The sequence below is a fragment of the Antedon mediterranea genome, chromosome 7 (assembly GCF_964355755.1).
Source record: "Antedon mediterranea chromosome 7, ecAntMedi1.1, whole genome shotgun sequence".
In the NCBI taxonomy this organism is placed as follows: Eukaryota; Metazoa; Echinodermata; class Crinoidea; order Comatulida; family Antedonidae; genus Antedon; species Antedon mediterranea.
Genome location: NC_092676.1, coordinates 18,535,060 through 18,555,092, shown reverse-complemented (window position 1 = coordinate 18,555,092; position 20,033 = coordinate 18,535,060). Strand labels below are relative to the sequence as shown.

The 20,033-nt window shown below is 34.7% G+C and overlaps 3 protein-coding genes and 2 long non-coding RNA genes across 5 annotated transcripts; 1 reads left to right on the top strand and 4 right to left on the bottom strand.

Annotated features, from left to right (window-relative positions):
• LOC140054321 (uncharacterized) lies at positions 1–3,682 on the top strand. The gene is made up of 2 exons (XR_011846509.1): positions 1–58; positions 2,049–3,682. It is a non-coding gene; the product is annotated as an uncharacterized lncRNA (long non-coding RNA).
• A 6,122-nt stretch (positions 3,683–9,804) lies between these two features.
• Positions 9,805–11,513, bottom strand: LOC140055332 (uncharacterized). Its single transcript, XM_072100647.1, has 5 exons — positions 11,192–11,513; positions 11,044–11,101; positions 10,756–10,954; positions 10,324–10,673; positions 9,805–10,054 (listed from the first exon to the last, which is right to left on the bottom strand). The coding sequence occupies exons 1-4, from the start codon at positions 11,418–11,420 to the stop codon at positions 10,521–10,523; spliced, it is 639 nt and encodes a 212-aa protein (XP_071956748.1). The 5' UTR covers positions 11,421–11,513; the 3' UTR covers positions 9,805–10,054; positions 10,324–10,520.
• Positions 11,514–13,063: 1,550 nt separating this feature from the next.
• LOC140055643 (uncharacterized) lies at positions 13,064–14,174 on the bottom strand. The gene is made up of 3 exons (XR_011846680.1): positions 14,044–14,174; positions 13,613–13,961; positions 13,064–13,485 (listed from the first exon to the last, which is right to left on the bottom strand). It is a non-coding gene; the product is annotated as an uncharacterized lncRNA (long non-coding RNA).
• A 102-nt stretch (positions 14,175–14,276) lies between these two features.
• Positions 14,277–15,632, bottom strand: LOC140055469 (uncharacterized). The gene is made up of 4 exons (XM_072100808.1): positions 15,155–15,632; positions 14,785–14,859; positions 14,483–14,628; positions 14,277–14,392 (listed from the first exon to the last, which is right to left on the bottom strand). The coding sequence occupies exons 1-4, from the start codon at positions 15,580–15,582 to the stop codon at positions 14,277–14,279; spliced, it is 765 nt and encodes a 254-aa protein (XP_071956909.1). The 5' UTR covers positions 15,583–15,632.
• Positions 15,633–16,735: 1,103 nt separating this feature from the next.
• Positions 16,736–18,978, bottom strand: LOC140055339 (uncharacterized). The gene is made up of 7 exons (XM_072100658.1): positions 18,489–18,978; positions 18,092–18,166; positions 17,784–17,932; positions 17,636–17,693; positions 17,348–17,546; positions 16,914–17,264; positions 16,736–16,782 (listed from the first exon to the last, which is right to left on the bottom strand). Exons 1-6 carry the CDS (start codon positions 18,914–18,916, stop codon positions 17,112–17,114), a joined length of 1,062 nt encoding a protein of 353 aa, XP_071956759.1. The 5' UTR covers positions 18,917–18,978; the 3' UTR covers positions 16,736–16,782; positions 16,914–17,111.
• Between the last annotated feature and the right edge of the window lie 1,055 nt (positions 18,979–20,033).

Below are 20,033 nucleotides of genomic sequence, written 5' to 3'. Positions count from 1 at the left end.
TTGGTCTACTAGTCTAAACACATCTTCGCATGAGAGCCACTAATCCACAGTAAGCTAGGTAAGTGATACAAAACGTAAATCTTGTATATTTCATATAGTTATGCGTTTTATGTTTTATAAACTGCTTTGTTTGTACGTATATGCTTGTTTTACACATCATGTGTAAAACATCGGCAAAATTTCCAGTAAGCCTAGTATTGTTAAATATAAATTCTGTCATCTTTATTTATTCTATGGGGAGTCTACAGTAGGTCTACTAGAGAGTTGATTTACGATGACGGTCGACGTGATGCTATGATAATCAGGATGATGATAATTGGTGATGACAATGTCATACTCATCTTACTGTTATCACCATATTTGTCATCATCCATAATCATATACACCGTCACAACCATGATCACGGATGATTATTATTATTATCTTAATCATGATATCGTTGACGTTGATAAAAATGATCGTTATCACCTTAAACTAGTTTGACAAAAAAAAGTGTGACGTGCCCAAAGATGGTAGTGACATGTCCAAATATGGTAGTAATGTGACATCATCATGTCCATATATGGGCATTCACATAGTGTTGTCACATTAAGTTTGATAGAATGTAGACAGGGCTTTATCACCATCATACATCATGTTAATGACGTCATCGGGGTTGAACTGACTGGGAGAGAGAGACGTCATAATCAAATGGATGACTAGGCCTACTGTCAACATATGAAAAGTATGCTGACTCGGCACATCTATTTTCGTTAAAGAGCTTGTGAGAGGTTACTGATCCTTTGTACCCAGTCATGTAATTGTGTTGTCAAACGTAATATTGTCTTATATTATGATATCAAACACTTCAATATACGCGCCACACTAAACAATGCACACAACGTAAAGTAATTCATGCTGACTCACACCTCTTTTCGTTAAAGAGCCTGTGAGTAGACCACCCTTTCCTTGGACCTACCCATGTAGTTGTTCAAAAACTAACATCGTCTTATAAAATGATATCAAAACACTTTAATGAGTAACACATACTAAACAATACAGACAAACTACAAACTAAATAGAATGCATTCGATGATAATGAACGCTCCGGGATTCCCAAACAGTTATTGATTTTGTCGATTAGATGAGGTTATTTGTACGCATTGATGCGCATGTGGTATTTCAAACAAATCTAATATTATAATGCACAGGGTGTGATTGGATACTACCTGTCGTTATCCATACTCAATCCGTCACAAGGATCGATATTATGTTCAACCAGTAGGCCGAGTGTTCAGTCGGCCAAACGGTTACTCCAGATAATGAATGATAAATTTTTTTAATTAATTAAAGCTGAATATTTAAATGATAAATGGAATCTAACGTATTCGTGTATGACCGAAGAGACAATTACACGATACATAATTAATTCGGTTATATTGTTACATGATCGGATCCTTGATAAATATTGATTTTTAGTCTTAAAACGACATTATCGAGCTCTTGACGATTTTCCAAGACAAAGGCCGTTAATGCATGTTATGTAACTATTCATACATCCACACTCTCATTTAGTTCTTTTATTGTGTCCTATAACGATATTGGCGTTAGTTGCACAACGGACATCATCGGCAGCTGCGATTACATTTTATCAGCCTAGAAAAACACTATATTTCATATTGGATCATATCTTTTTGAAATCAGGTTAGGAGAGACACATTATTTTAAACAACTGGGTGAAGTATAGGCCTACTGGGTTTTAATTAAAAATCTTAATCTGAGTCAAGGCATGAGAGTAAAAACAATTATGATATTGTAGCTGGCCTATTAGAAATTTCAATTGTCATTTTAAACAACTTACCAGAAGAATTTCCGATTGGTTCTACAATTTCATTTATACGGTACTTTTCCTAGTTTCAATTTATTTGTTATAAAACAATCATGAATTGATATTGCATGGCACTAATAACTGAGCGGGAAATATCATAGCAACCTTTAGTATCGTCATTTGTCGTATAGGCCTAATGGCGAAAGTGTTCTAAAAACCACTTTTATACATTTTATTACAGGATTAACAGGCGGCGATAAATTAACAAGACTGGTATATACTTGCATCTGAGTCTGCTTTTCAGCAGAAAAATCTTTTCTGATTGTTTTCGTCAAAACGAGTAGGCCTACTGCGAAATGGAGAAGGTATCTCCATCTTGTGATCCGCAACCAACACTTTTCATCATTGCACCTTGTGGACTATACGACGACTTTGTCTGCCAGCAAGATATAAAGAGCGTAAAGAGCAGGCTAGCATCCGTCAAAAATGATTTGCAAGAGATAGAAATAGCCACTTGTAAATCATCCATTTCGGCTCTTGAAATGGTTCGTGCCTTCTTTACCAAAAATTCTAAGCCTAGCTCACATATGAGGATAGTGTTTGTAGGGCATGGAACACCACCGACGAAGAAGCTTAAAGGTGTGGAAAACTCGTCGGCTACTTTGAACGAAGCGTGGATTTTTGAAAATGGTACTCTTTCTTTAAATGATATTCTCTATTGGTTTCAAGTGATCAAACATTCGGATATCAGTCTAGAACTTGTTGTTGATTCATATTATTCGTACAAATGGCGTGAAGGTATTAACGCATTCAATGAAACAAACTCTAAAAAGATTAAGTTTTATTCATCTACGTTGTCCGATGAAGGGTCTACAGCGCCAATGTTTACGGGGCAAGGATCTACAGTTCTTAAAGAATGGAACTTCTATGGAAACAATTGACTAAATTAATTAATTGACTTATTAATACTGAATTATATGTCATAGTCTAAGAAAGGGATGGTTTGAAATAGTTATGCCCTGGATGGTAATGAATACCTGCCACGTAAGATTCGTATACGTCCATCGTATAATACCAACCTACATGCACAATTGTTCCTTTTCACAGAGAACAGAAAACGGCATTATTTTGTTAAAATGGGAAAATAATATAAGGAATTGAATGGCACTCTCTTGTTCCGTTAAACGGTATAAGTGTGAATGTACGGTAAATTATTTTTCCAATAGGCGAATATATTCGCGCGAATCTTATTTCGCCTCTTCACAAAAAGTAAATTCCAATAGGCCTATGAATACGCATGCGTTCGTGCGAATAAATTTGTAATCATGCAGAATTCTCAGACCAAAGATTTTTGAAGACATTGTTACTGCTAACAATGTAATAAATGCCTAGATATTTCATTACCATAGGCCTACTGTTTTAATTCAAAATGCGACGATTATTGCGCTTAAAAGTTTTCGATTTTCGACGCAGTGACGTCATATGTAGGCTAATTAGGTCCTATCTATCAATCATCCGACCGCGAGGGGGAATATGGTGAATAAGACAAGTGCCATTAAGATCACAATTTCAGCGAAGTTCTGGCGCCAATGTCGCAAATGTAACTGATGTCCTACTCTCTCCATTAATCGCTTACATCGTCGGTTGTCACTTTTCATATTTTCTAGTGTCATTATTGAAATGCTTGTTTGAAGGAGAAACCGTATGCATAAAATTATAATTATTATAAATTCCTTCGTTGTATTAATACCTGTGGAACGCGATGTATTGTAGCTCTAGTGTATTAAGTCAACCGTGTTCAATCTAGCCAAATCGAAGATATTGTAATTTCCTGTTATAATGAATTCGACTTTATAAAAGAAGGCGTGTCTTCTATATCGCATGCTTATTTTTATAATATCACTTGATTTTCTGTATTGTATCTATACTCTATACATAAAGCATTATTTGGCCAGTATCATGTCAAATTCTGTAATACATATGTATCTAGGTTCAAGCCTTATGATACAGGCGTCACATGTTATGTAATTCACTACAGAGTTTGCCTATGATACTGCACAATATACAGTACCGAATACTTTATGCCGTTTCATTTGTCAGTATAAACATCTTCTATTATGACAATTTAAATTAAATACATAAAAGTGGATTATATTGTTGTTTTTATTCTTAATCGATAGAACACAGTCTTTAAACTGAACTATTTATCAATTTATATTTAGAATAGCCTACAAGAGAATCTTAAATACGACACGAATGCCGACATTTCCGTGACCCACAGCAATTATTGTCTCTATAGGTGGGTTGCAATGAGATATAAGATTTCACAACGATTTCGATTTAGACCACTGAGTTTATATGCTTGAAGTAGGCCTACTGTTCTATAACTGCAAATTTAACACATCCCATTCCCACTATCCGATTTCGATTTTGTCTGTAAACTACAATTGTTCGTATAATAAGCATATATACGTATGAAACGCCATGTGTGCTGAAACATTTAATCCTTTTACCAATGTCAGTAGAAACTTACTATATCCGCATGTGCCATCATTTATTTATATTGCTTTTCAGACTTCAATCAAAATGATTAAATTATTATTACCCGCATAATTTATGATTTATAATATAAAAACAATACGATATTAAAGTATGATTTATTGATCGTAAATTAATAAGACCTACGTTACGTGTATTCTGCAACGCATCTGGAAATATAACTCTACAATAACATTGGTTAATTAGATCCGAAAGCTTTTAACAGAAATCCAATCTCACACACGTGCTAAATACATAGATATTAAATTATATTTCACTCCACTGAATTGTTATTTCTTGTATTGTTATTTTAAAAGGAAATTAGTGATATAATATATATATATATATATATATATATAGATATTAAAAGGATATTGACAATTATAGTCCTATATATCAAATGATAAGTGGCTATCTAAAAAAACAGTGTGATTAACTCGTTCGTTTTGGGCTATTTCCTATTCTACACAGTGGTAGGTGAACGAACGCGTCGTCCGTTTCTTAAGAAACGATGAAGTAGTCCGGTTTTGTTTACCATTTCCTTATACTGTGGTAGGTGAACGAACGCGTCGTCTGTTTCTTATAACGAACAAAGTCGTCCGTTTCTTAATAGACGCTGAAGTCGTCCGGTTTTTGTTTACCATTTCCTTATACTGTGGTAGGTGAACGAACGCGTCGTCCGTTTCTTATAACGAACAAAGTCGTCCGTTTCTAAAGAGACGATAAAGTCGTCCGGTTTTTTGTTTACCATTTCCTTATACTGTATGTGAACCAACGCGTCGTCCGTTTCTTATGTAGGTTAACAAACGAAGTTGTCCGTTTCTAAAGAGACGATAAGTCGTCCGGGTTTTTTTTTACCATTTCTTTATACTGTGGCAGGTGAACGAACGCGTCGTCCGTTTCTTAGATAGGTGAATGAACGAAGCCGTCCGTTTCCTATATAGGTGATCGAACAAATCCTACGTTTCCTAAATAAGTGAACGAACCAAGTAAGCCTAATCCGTTTCCTAGATAGGTGTACGAACGAATCCATCCGTTTCTTAGATATGTAAACGACCGAAGCGTCCGTTTCCTCACTGATGTGCATAAACACACTAAACAGACGACAATGAATGAACCGACCATAATAACGAACGAAAGATGAGCGAAGCTTGAACAGACGACAATGAATGAACCGACCATAACGAACGAAAGATGAGCGAAGCTTGAACAGACGACAATGAATGAACAATGAACCGACCATAACGAACGAAAGATGAGCGAAGCTTGAACAGACGACAATGAATGAACCGACCATAACGAACGAAAGATGAGCGAAGCTTGAACAGACGACAATGAATGAACCGTCCATAATAACGAACGAAAGATGAGCGAAGCTTGAACAGACGACAATGAATGAACCGACCATAACGAACGAAAGATGAGCGAAGCTTAAACAGACGACAATGAATGAACCGACCATAACGAACGAAAGATGAGCGAAGCTTGAAAAGGACGATGTACGTGATCCTCGTGTAAATAGACACTCATAAAGCAAACTTGTTTAGCTAACTGCTATCATTAAACAACTATATTCGAGTTAAACACTTATAATGCAATATGCAATGAATGTTAGGAACGCAAACAAATATTTGAGTGCTTCTCTATCATGGGTTTACTCACTCTGTACATACGGTCTATAGAATAGGACGGACTACAATATTCAATGTTGGTCAGTCATCAAAGGGAGAGGTGCAGCTTAATTTTCATTCATTCTTACATCATAACAACCACATAGTTGAATTATATATACAACTATAGAGAAACAAGTATTCGGGAATTTGTGTCACCCCTCCAAAATCACAATGACTTCCGAAACGTCAATTCCAAGCAACGATGAACATTATCTTCTCACTTAATTCATCTTTTCATGTCAACCAATAAATGTCAGTTAAATAATTATTAAAAAAACACAATTACCTCATATCCATTATGAAAAACTAAACGTCAGGTTAACCCTTGATTCATGATAATGGACTTGAGTATCATTATCATGCTAATCAAATAGTAATGGACATTTTAATTGTAATTACTATTCATTACATCACCTGGTGTAGTGAAATTGCGGATTGTTGATTGTTGCTGAGGTTCAATTCCAAAGTACACCCGGTATAACATTTTAATCTTTACTTATACTCTAAACTGGTGTCTTGTTGGTTAACTTCCGTGACTTCCCATAGGCCTACAAATAAAACAATGTGTAAAATAATGTAACTGACATTATTAACCATTGCCCTAATATGCCGCCTGTAATATTTGAAAATGAATTAACATTAACTAAATTAAAACACCTTAAAGGATCAAAACTGAAACTTCAAATCTAAAGGGAATTTGAGTAGTAGGATATCAAAACAAAATGCATGTTATTTTAAGGCCTGCCTTAATTACCTATATATGGCCTACTGTCACTTATATTTGTAAAAATCCGAGTACCAGTAAATCGTTTTTTAATCAATCAATCCCACTGGGCTTCTTTCAAGATAGTATGTGCTTCTTTTCGAGACTATTAATATCAAAGGAACAAGGTGATTGAATGCCATTATATACAACTTGTGCAGATACAATATTATCAACTTCATATCGTACATTCATTTTAAAGTTTAAAATAGTATTTTGATCAAATATGTAAACTTGGCAGGTAATGTCTTAAAAATCATACTGTAATAGAATTTGTTAAAATTTTATTTTATGTCTTTAGGCAATTACCAATAGTAAATTAATCACTGTCCTATCAGATAGGTGGTAATACAGGGGCTATTTTGTGAACCAGTTCACAAATCACAGCATTCATTCATTCTCTCTCTCTCTTTATCTTTAGTTTGCAAAGGTAAAAAAAAAGCCCATCTCGAAAAGAAGTCCATCTTGAAAAGAAGTCCATCTTGAAAAGAAGTCCATCTTGAAAAGAAGCCCATCCAAAAATAATAACAAAAGAATAAGTATTTTCGAGGTTTTACACTATATCCTAATTACAATATTACAGTCAGTATTTCATCTTTTTTTAGTGGCTCTCTGTGGTATACTGCGGAATTCTTGAACTTGTTTAAAGTTTGTTAGGCGATATGATGTTACATCTCCTCTCGGTGGGATTTCAATATGTTAACATTGTTCTCAGTTTTAATGTGTTCGTAAAGTAAGCTAACCATGTTTTCGAAATGCGATCAGTTCTTAAAATAATCTCTATTGACGCACCTGTTTCAGTCATACTGGTTTAGTGTAGACTATCATTATGGAGATATTTTAGGCCTCCTCCATTATATCATCAACCTCCACGGGTACAAACGTATAAAATAGGGAGGTGAAAATAAATTTTTTAAACAATGTGTTAAGCCTGTTTTCCACACTAGGCAAACTAGACGCGTATCATAAAAAACAGCCTGTTTCCCATTATCATATGCGAATTTGTTCGCGCGAATCCAAACGATTTTGCTAAAAAAATCAATCAAATACCTCGATTCGTATCAGTGCTTATGAACGCGTCATAGCTCATTTCCTGAGCTCTTAAAAATATAGGCACAATTCGAACTATTAATTTCGCTGAAGCGAAAAACTCGAAAGAGAGAGATTTGGAAGATGGAAACATGACGCATGCGTATATAAGCTGACGCTTTTGATTCGCGCGAACAAATTCGCATAGTGGAAAAGAGCCTTAAATGCGCATATTATTCCCATTAATGACCAGAGGTCAGGGATGTTTCACGCGTATTACAGTAGCTAGTGGATGTCTTTTTACAGGGTAGAAATATATTTCTTTCTCAATGGTTAAACTACTTAATTATATAGATGCTCACATCTTGATGGGATTCAGTTAAGATATATGCACGTTAGCAAGACTGAGCATCACAGAAAAGTGTGGTGTATTATATTTTCTCAATGGTGAACTAATCTCCACTTAATTATATATGTTCACATCATGACGGAATTCAATTAAGATCATTTCTCTAGTCTGCTAAAATGCCGCAATTGACCAATGCGAGTTTACTATCCTAATAATTGCATTTTATACTCATCTGCATTTTTAGTAAGACGGCAGCTTGACCGAAAAGTCGAGATTTTCTAATTAGCAATACGTGATTTTTGAAAGCAAAAAAAAGTCGGCGGTTTAGCTTACAAAGTACGTCAATTAATTTATTTCAATATCAAAGCTTGCCGTAGTACTTTTAGTGTATATATAGATCATGCTATATATTTCGAATTAACGTAAATGTTAAAACGGATTAACGTATTACTATGTATCCTCAACGTTACTTAAAATACGCAAGAAAGGGAAGTTCACATTGTAAATTATTACTTAAATCTAAATACAGTACAGATCAATTGTCTTCATTCATAAAGCATTTGAACAACATTAACTGATCACATGCCAGTCAAAGTTAAGGGGCATATGCTACATTTTGCATTGTAGGCCTGTAACAGTGAATCGTGGCGTTTTTCCACTGGTAAAGTGGTAGGCCTATTTCTGAGTGGGCTGGTGAAATCTATTTCTTGAATAACATTTTTAGTTTAGGAAAAAAATCTGGAAAAAAATAATTCGAAGGAGTGGAATGCTAGAGGCAGTGAACATAACCATATCTTAAACATCCCTTCTGATCACTCTCAGCCACTTTACACATTGAAATGGCGGCCATTTTAAAAATAGATATCTGGAAATGTTGCTTCTAACATTCCGCTCACCCTAACTTGATTCCTATAGGTCTCTTTTCAGATTGTATTCCTAGACTAGCTAGGCCTACTCTAGTCTTGTAACATTTGTTTTTGTATTTTAAAAAGTGTGATGTGCCCAAATATGATAGCGATATGACATCATCGTGTCTAAATATAAGCACATCCCATTTTCACATCAAGTTTGATAATGTAGACAGTGGATGTTCAATTCAAAGAAAACTGTAATTAATACACGATTTTTTTTTTCAGCCCACAATTTCTTTTGCATTGTTTTTCAACGGAGATATTTGAAGGGTGACAGTTAGCACCGCATATAGAAACATGAATACTATTATCTTCTATAAATAGTTAGCACATGATCTATGCTACCACAAATTATAAATTAGAAACCTTAGATAAGGGAAACTTTCAACTTAACCAAGAGTTGTTACATTATGAGAAAAAGGGGGGAAATAATTATATTTGTTCACATCCTGGTTGTTGGTGTAGAAAAGGAAATTATAAACCCAGTCCCCGAATTTAATCAATCTTATTATTTCCGTTAAACAAGTAAGTAATTCGATACAAATATTTAAGAAATTTCCCTTAAGGATAGTTTTAATGTTATAGAAGTGTTTCCCTTTATAGCAAACGGATTTCGATTTTGTCTTTTAGATTGAAGTTGGTATCATGGAGGAAGTAGGCCTATGCATAGTTACCAACCAGAGAAATGAATGAATGAAATGCGGGATAGACTACACCATTTTGTTTAATCTGCTCATTTTATTTTCATCATATTTATATATTTAGGCCTTATTTGTATATTCTCAGTCTTCTCAATGAAATCCGTATCTGATAATCATCTCATGAATACACTAGACAATAATAATAATAATATGTGTCATAATTGACTGTTTCGTATCCTGCAGTCTGATATTGTAGAAGTTAGGTTCGTTATGCAACGACATGGACTATGCGGTATTACAATCGTTCATTTTATATCCTCCATTTCATGATTTAAACAAAAACCTAACAATTTAAAAAAAAAGCAATCCGTTTAGTATTCAGAAAGATATGATAAATAATAAATAAATAATAAATAACATTTATAAAGCGCAAGAGACAAAGGTTTCAAAGCGCTGTGTTTTCCAAGATCTGTGCAAGTAGTAGCGTGTGATTATGCTTCTCTGAAGAGATGAGTTTTGAGTTTAGTTTTAAATGTGATAACAGATTTTGATGATAATAATATATGGTATAACTATGTCGGCTACACTGGCCTGACTAACGTGAGCATTTACCTAAATTAAAAGACGCTAACTAAAATCTGGCAAATAATACTCGTCGCCTATTAGACTTTCTTCGCTGGTTTATGTGACTGTCCCAGTATCACAATCTATGCTCGCCGTCCTGGTCGCCTATCATTGCTGTTAGTTCCATCTGGTCTGTCTCTGTCAAAACTCCCGCCTCCACCCCTCCTTTACCGGACCACCTCCCACTACTCCTTCTCGTCCACCACCTCTATAACATCTTCCAACACACCCTGTGGTTCCATTAATGTTCGGTTGTGTTGTTGCTTCATTGTTATTTTCAATCTTCTGTTACGTTCTCGTCTTTTTGCCATCTCGTTCAAATTGTGCTTCTTCTTTAGCTATAAAGAAACATTATATATTTAAATTTATGAAAATGAAGTATTTGTCTGTGTTTTACTTTATTTGTTGTTAGTTACTTACTTGGCGGTACCGATTGAGCATTCCAATGTCTTCCATCAGTTCACTGTCATTATCTGCCTGTGCCATTGTAGAAAACGCAGATGGTATCTCCCTGTTCACGTCTCGGTAGGATAAAATCAGCTCAGCCTTGATACCGCACCGCGATGGCGGTCGGGGACGACGTGTAAGTTTGCTGTCCACAGTCAAATCTTGGACATTGCTGAATAAAATTATAAACAATATAATTATTATCAATGATGATAGTTGATAATAAATGATGATTTATTAAAGACATTGATTATACAATACCTTCTGATCACACGAGTAGGCACATCGCTCGGTAGAATATAACGGTCAGAAAGTTCATCTGTAAACGAGAAAAACAATATTTTATAATCATTGCATTTCATAAACACAAACAGTTTAAATACAACGAAATGTTGTCTATAAACTGTACCCAATTTTCTATTGTCTTCTTGAACCAAATATTTGTATTGTTCAACGTCTGCATCCGAACACAAACTATGTTTTTCCTCCTCCTCCACCGACAATGAGTTTTCTACCATATTCAGTGCATCATCTAGGGCTTCAGGCATAAGCTGCTCACTAAATAAAAAAACACAAAAACCATTCATATAATAATAATTTTCTTCGCGGATGATTGTAATTTCTACACGTCTTTTCATCTAAAAAAATTAGACATACCGTAATTTATAGGTCCAAATAAAATTTGTTTTTAAAAATTGAAAATTATAGTTATCCTTACAGAACATTTTGCTCTTCCAGATCCTCGCATTTCATGTCCTCTTCCTTAACCAATTCTGATTTATCCTCTTTTACACTAAATTTATAGAATAATTAAGAGATAAAGAATAATTTAGTACCAATAATAATATTTAGTGACAAATGAAATCAAACAGTTGAAGCCGATAGTAGAGCGTAAATATCGTGATTAATAAAAAATATGTTATAATTTTTCTTTTCGGAGATTATTAGAGTGTTATCCGTGGTACCATACATTTTGTTTGCCCTTCATGTATGTAATGGTATCGTCAGTCTTCACAGATTGTTAATAAATACATTTTGTAATCACGCTATTTAATCACAGCCATATATACATTAAACAATATAATTACCTTTCATTTGAATCCTTCTTAGTTTCAACTGGTAGTGGTATGTCCACGTCTTGTTTAACGACAGGTGTCTCTACACTATCATTGCAGTCTTTCACTTTATATACATCTCTAACATCAGCCACGGTTCTTCTCCGTGACCTGATTGACCGACGAACTCTTGTGAAAATTGAAGTCTTCTTTCTCTTTTCTTTGCTATCCGTATCGTGGCTATCTGACAGATCAGCTACTGGTGGGACGTTTGTCAACGCAGTTGCTGAGGAACCATTGGCATTGTTGGTGTCGTCTTCAGCTTCAGGGCTTTCGGTTGGCACCGATTGCATAGGATTATCAACATCAGTTCCTTCATCTTCTTCTAATTTCTCGCGATTGTCCACCACGGTGGATTCAACAGTATCACTTCCACAAAGTACGCTGCAATTATTACCCATTATAATAGTAAACGAATTAATACAATAGATAGATATATTTATAAAAATAACTAAGTAAAAGATTTCCGATAAGTTTCTGAATTAGATATAAGCAAGTTGTATCGTAGGAATGTTGATGCGCGCACAATAATTGGCATGGCAACGCGATGATGCGTACTTACGTATACTGCGCATGTCCGCTCTCCTTCCTCTTTTTCTTTCTCTAGATTTCCTTTCTTGAGATAAAATGTTTCACCCCCTATAAATGTTGCATTTTTCTCTAAGCTCACTATGTCGGTCGGTTGGTCGGTCGGTAAACACTAACTGAAATTTGCTCACGCGATTGCAGCCATGTATATGGCCTTGTTTATGATCTTTGCCAAACGATAATATATTTAATAGTTTTAGTTTTTTCCATATTTTGTGTTTAGTAATAAAGGATAACATTGTAAATACATTGTGTTGCCTTCCTAATCCATCACATGTATCTATTATTATATTGGAGTAAAAATGGTTTGTAGAATATTATGCCTAGGTCTCTTAAGGTCTTTTAAAATTTATGATGCTGAAATGTGTATGTTATTACGGTGTTCTACAAATTTGAAAACAATTATATAATTATATTCTTTTTTTTTAGTAAGACTGGGTTTTACTTTCCATCATTTGTTGTCTTGTGTTCGAGGGTATTTATAGTCTAATCCCTTTATATCAACATGGTGAATTTAATCAATCTTATTATTTCCCCTAAAAAAGTAGGTATTTCACTAAACAATAAATCTTTAAGAATTTCCCTTAAGTTTATTAGGATACTTTTTAACTTTATAGAAGTGTTTCTCTTTATAGAAAACGGATTTCGATTTTGTCTTTTAGATTGAAGTTGGTATTGAGAAAGTAAACCTATGGCATAATTAACAACCAGAAAAATTTGAAATGCGGGACAGACTACACCATTTTGTTGAAACTGCTCATTTTATTTTCATCATATTTATATATATTATTTGTATATTCTCAGTCTTCCAAATGAAATCCGTATCTGATAATCATCTCATGAATACAAAGACCAATAGACAATGTGTCATACTTCTGTTTTGTATCGTGCAGTCTAATATTGTAGAAGTTAGGTTCGTTATGTATCGACATGGAATATGCGGTATTATAGTCATCAATTTTATATCCTCCATTCATTATTCATCACAACAAACACAAACCTAAAAATGTAAAAAAAAAAGCAATCCGTTTAGTATTCAGAACGATATGCCCATATAGGCATATATATAATTATATATGGTATAACTATAGGTCGGCTACACTGGCCTGACTAACGTGAGTATTTACCTAAAGTAGAAGACGCTAACTAAAATCTGGCGAATAATAATCGTCGTCTGTTAGACTTTCTTCACTGGTTTATGTGACTGTCCCAGTATCCCAATCTATGCTCAGCGTCCTGGTCACCTATCCCTGCTGTTAGTTCTATCTGGTCTGTCTCTGTCAAAACTCCGCCTCCATCCCTCCTCTACTGGACCACCTCCCACTACTCCTCCTCGTCCACCGCCTCTAAGACATCTTCCAACACACCCTGTGGTTCCATTAATGTTTGGTTGTGTTGTTGCTTCATTGTTATTTTTAATCTTCTGTTACGTTCTCGTCTTTTTGCCATCTCGTTCAAATTGTGCTTCTGCTTTAGCTATAAAGAAACATTATACATTTAAATTTATGAAAATGAAGTATTTGTCTGTGTTTTACTTTATTTTTATTTAGTTACTTACTTGGCGGTACCTATTGAGCATTCCAATGTCTTCCATCAGTTCACTGTCATTATCTGCCTGTGCCATTGTAGAAAACGCAGATGGCATCTCCCTGTTCACGTCTCTGTAGGATAAAATAAGCTCAGCCTTGATACCACACCGCGATGTCGGTCGGCGACGACGTGTAGTAAGTCTGCTGTCCACAGACAAATCTTGGACATTGCTGAATAAAATCATAAACAATATAATTATTATCAATGATTATGGTTGATAACAAATGATGATTTAATAAAGACGTTGATTATACAATACCTTCTGATCACACGAGTAGGAACATCGCTTGGTAGAATATAACGGTCAGAAAGCTCATCTGTAAACGAGAAAAACAATATTTTATAATCATTGCATTTCATAAACACAAACAGTTTAAATACAAGGAAATGTTCTCTATAAACTGTACCCAATTTCCTATCGTCTTCTTGAACCAAATATTTGTATTGTTCAACGTCTGCATCCGAACACAAACTATGTTTTTCCTCCTCCACCGACAATGAGTCTTCTACCATATTCAGTGCATCATCTATGGCTTCAGGCATAAGCTGCTCACTAAATAAAAAAACACAAAATCCATTCATATAATTTTCCTCGCGGATGATTGTAATTTCTACACGTCTTTTCATCTAAAAAAATTAGACATACTGTAATTTATATAGGTTCAAATAAAATTTGTTTTTAAAAATTGAAAATTATAGTTATCCTTACAGAACATTTTGCTCTTCCAGATCCTCGCATTTCATGTCCTCTTCCTTAACCAATTCTGATTTATCCTCTTTTACACTAAATTTAGAGAATAATTAAGAAATAAAGAATAATTTAGTACCAATAATAATATTTAGCGACAAATGAAATCAATCAGTTGAAGCCGATAGTAGAGCGTAAATATCGTGATTAATAAAAAATATGTTATAATTTTTCTTTTCGGAGATTATTAGAGTGTTATCCGTGGTACCATACATTTTGTTTGCCCTTCATGTATGTAATGGTATCGTCAGTCTTCACAGATTGTTAATAAATAAATTTTGTAATCACGCTATTTAATCACAGCCATATATACATTAAACAATATAATCACCTTTCATTCGAATCTTCTTTGGTTTCAACTGGTAGTGGTATGTCCACGTCTTGTTTGACAGCAGGTGTCTCTACACTATCATTGCAGTCTTTCACTTTATATACATCTCTAACATCAGCCACGGTTCTTCTCCGTGACCTGATTGACCGACGAACTCTTGTGAAAATTGAAGTCTTCTTTCTCTTTTCTTTGCTATCCGTATCGTGGCTATCTGACAGATCAGCTACTGGTGGGACGTTTGTCAACGCAGTTGCTGAGGAACCATTGGCATTGTTGGTGTCGTCTTCAGCTTCAGGGCTTTCGGTTGGCACCGATTGCATAGGATTATCAACATCAGTTCCTTCATCTTCTTCTAATTTCTCTCGATTGTCCACCACGGTGGATTCAACAGTATCACTTCCACAAAGTACGCTGCAATTATTACCCATTATAATAGTAAACGAATTAATACAATATAGCCTAAAATATTTCCGATAAGTTTCTGAATTAGATAAGCAAGTTGTATCGTAGGAATGTTGATGCGCGCACAGTAATTGGCATGGCAACGCGATTATGCGTACTTATGTATACTGCGCAGTACCACTCTCCTTCCTCTTTTTCTTTCTCTAAACTTCCTTCCTTCTTGAGATAAAATGCTTTATTGCCCTCTATAAATATATCATTTTTCTCTAACCTCACTATGTCGGTCGGTTGGTTGGTCGGTCGGTAAACACTAACTGAAATTTGCTCACGCGATTGCAGCCATGTATATGGCCTTGTTTATGATCTTTGCCAAACGATAATATATTTAATAGTTTTAGTTTTTTCCATATTTTGTGTTTAGTAATAAAGGATAACATTGTAAATACACTGTGTTGACTTCATAATCCATCACTTGTATCTATTATTATATTGGAGTAAAAATAGTTTGTAGAATATTATGCCTAGGTCTCTTAAGGTCTTTTAAAATATATAGGATAAGATAAGATATTGAATTTATGATGCTGAAATTTGGATATTATTACGGTGTTCTACAAAATTGAAAACAATTATATAATTATATTCTTTTTTTTAGTAAGACTGGGGTTTACTTTTCATCATTTGTTGTCTTGTGTTCGAGGGTATTTATAGCCTAACCTCTTTATATCAACCCACATGGTGAATTTAATCAATCTTATTAATTCCCCTAAAAAAGTAGGTATTTCACTACAATAAATCTTTAAGAATTTCCCTTAAGTTTATTAGGATACTTTTTAATTTTATAGAAGTAGTGTTTCCCTTTATAGAAAACGGATTTCGATTTTGTCTTTTAGATTGAAGTTGGTATTGAGAAAGTAGGCCTATGGCATAATTAACAACCAGAGACATTTGAAATGCGCGACAGACTACACCATTTTTTTTAAACTGCTCATTTTATTTTCATCATATTTATATATTATTTGTATATTCTCAGTCTTCTCAATGAAATCCGTATCTGATAATCATCTCATGAATACAAAGACCAATAGACAATGTGTCATACTTCTGTTTCGTATCGTGCAGTCTAATATTGTAGAAGTTAGGTTTGTTATGTATCGACATGGACTATGCGGTATTATAATCATCAATTTTATATCCTCCATTCATTATTCATCACAACAAACAAAAACCTAAAAATGTAAAAAAAAAAGCAATCCGTTTAGTATTCAGAACGATATGCCTATATATAGACATATATATATAATTATATATGGTATAACTATAGGTCGGCTACACTGGCCTGACTAACGTGAGCATTTACCTAAAGTAGAAGCCGCTAACTAAAATCTGGCGAATAATACTCGTGTCGTCTATTAGACTTTCTTCACTGGTTTATGTGACTGTCCCAGTATCCCAATCTATGCTCAGCGTCCTGGTCGCCTATCCTTGCTGTTAGTTCCATCTGGTCTGTCTCTGTCAAAACTCCGCCTCCACCCCTCCTCTACCGGACCACCTCCCACTACTCCTCCTCGTCCACCGCCTCTAAGACATCTTCCAACACACCCTGTGGTTCCATTAATGTTTGGTTGTGTTGTTGCTTCATTGTTATTTTTAATCTTCTGTTACGTTCTCGTCTTTTTGCCATCTCGTTCAAATTGTGCTTCTGCTTTAGCTATAAAGAAACATTATACATTTAATAAATTTATGAAAATGAGGTATTTGTCTGTTTTACTTTATTTTTTGTTAGTTACTTACTTGGCGGTACCGATTGAGCATTCCAATGTCTTCCATCAGTTCACTGTCATTATCTGCCTGTGCCATTGTAGAAAACGCAGATGGTATCTCCCTGTTCACGTCTCGGTAGGATAAAATCAGCTCAGCTTTGATACCGCACCGCGATGGCGGTCGGGGACGACGTGTAAGTTTGCTGTCCACAGTCAAATCTTGGACATTGCTGAATAAAATTATAAACAATATAATTATTATCAATGATGATAGTTGATAATAAATGATGATTTATTAAAGACATTGATTATACAATACCTTCTGATCACACGAGTAGGAACGTCACTCGGTAAAATATAACGGTCAGAAAGTTCATCTGTAAACGAGAAAAACAATATTTTATAATCAATGCATTTAATAAACACAAACAGTTTAAATACAAGGAAATGTTGTCTATAAACTGTACCCAATTTTCTATTGTCTTCTTGAACCAAATATTTGTATTGTTCAACGTCTGCATCCGAACACAAACTATGTTTTTCTTCCTCCTCCACCGACAATGAGTCTTCTACCATATTCAGTGCATCATCTAGGGCTTCAGGCATAAGCTGCTTACTAAATAAAAAAACACAAAACCATTCATATAATAATAATTTTCTTCGCGGATGATTGTAATTTCTACACGTCTTTTCATCTAAAAAAATTAGACATACTGTAATTTATAGGTTCAAATAAAATTTGTTTTTAAAAATTGAAAATTATAGTTATCCTTACAGAACATTTTGCTCTTCCAGATCCTCGTATTTCATGTCCTCTTCTTTAACCAATTCTGATTTATCCTCTTTTACACTAAATTTAGAGAATAATTAAGAGATAAAGAATAATTTAGTACCAATAATAATATTTAGCGACAAATGAAATCAATCAGTTGAAGCCGAAGTCTCAACCAGTTAATGATAGTACTTAGAGCGTAAATATCGTGATTAATATAAAATAGGTTATAATTCTTCTTCTCGGAGATTTAAGAGTGTTATCCGTGGTACCATACATTTTGTTCGCCCTTCCCGGCCCTGTATGTAATGGTATCGTCAGTCTCCACAGATTATTAATAAATAAAACTAAAACTTGTTGTAATGCCAGCCATCTATACACTAAACTATATAATAATAACCTTTCATTTGAATCTTCTTTGGTTTCAACAGGTAGTGGTATGTCCACGTCTTGTTTAACGGCAGGTGTCTCTACACTATCATTGCAGTCTTTCACTCTATATACATCTCTAACATCAGCCATGGTTCTTCTCTTTGACTTGATTGACCGACGGACTCTTGTGAAGATTGAAGTCTTCTTTTTCTTTTCTTTGCTATCCGTATCGTGGCTATCTGACAGATCAGCTACTGGTGGGACGTCTGTCAACGCAGTTGCCGAGGAACCATTGGCATTGTTGGTGTCGTCTTCAGCTTCAGCGATTTCGGTTGGCACCGATTGCATAGGATTATCAACATCAGTTCCTTCCTCTTCCTCTAATTTCTCGCGATTGTCCACCACGGTGGATTCAACAGTATCATTTCCACAAAGTACGCTGCAATTATTACCCATTATAATAGTAAACGAATTAATACAATAGATAGATATATTTATAAAAATAACTAAGTAAAAGATTTCCGATAAGTTTCTGAATTAGAAGCAAGTTGTATCGTAGGAATGTTGATGCGCACAATAATTGGCATGGCAACGCGATGATGCGTACTTACGTATACTGCGCATGTCCGCTCTCCCTCCCTTTTCTTAGCTTTTTCTCGACTTTCTTTCGAGATAAAGTCCTTTACCGCCCTTTTATTTATAAATATATTTTTTATGATCTTTACCAAAAGATAATATTGACATATTTAAAAGGTTTGTTTTATGCCATATTTTGTGTTCAGTAATAATATAAAATTGTAAATATAAATGGTTTGTAGAATATTGTGCCTAGGTCTGTAGTTAGTCTTTTCTCTATCTTCTTTTTAATACTAAAATTTAATTGTGTTAGTATAAAGTATTTTTATAGCCTGATCCCATTATGTCAACCCACATGGTGACGTAATAAGGATAACGGGAAATTCCCTTTGCTTCATGAGGAAGACCATGAAGGAATTAGTACACATAAAATAATTGTAAGTACCTGTAAGTATTAGGTTGTAAAGCTTGGTTCCCACTAGAACGTAACGCAAGGACGTAAACGCAACGCAAGCGTTTTAACCAATGACAAGCGAAGTTATAGACAGAAGCTTGGTTCCCACTAGAACGTAACGCAAGGACGTAAACGCATCGCAAGCGTTTTAACCAATGACAAGCGAAGTTATAGACAGTTAGCAATCAAAAGCGAATAAGCCATCGCTTGTGATTGGTCAATTCACTTGCGTTGCGTTACGTCCTTGCGTTGCGTCGCTAGTGGGAACCACGCTTAAGAATATAGCGGCGGCGAAAGGTACCGTAGCTCAGATTAAAGTTATGAATATAGGAATGGAATTCGGATATCTTTTTAAAAACAGAATCGAAGCCAAAGACACGAGCTTTCTAAAGCTCAGCTTTTTAAATTATTAGTCCACATAATTAGTACAGTAGAATCATAGTAGGCCTCCTCTTCTTCACTAATTGATTTCGCCGAGACAATATCGATCGAATGTTTATAATATAATCGACATTAAACATAGATTAAATTAAGCAAGCATTA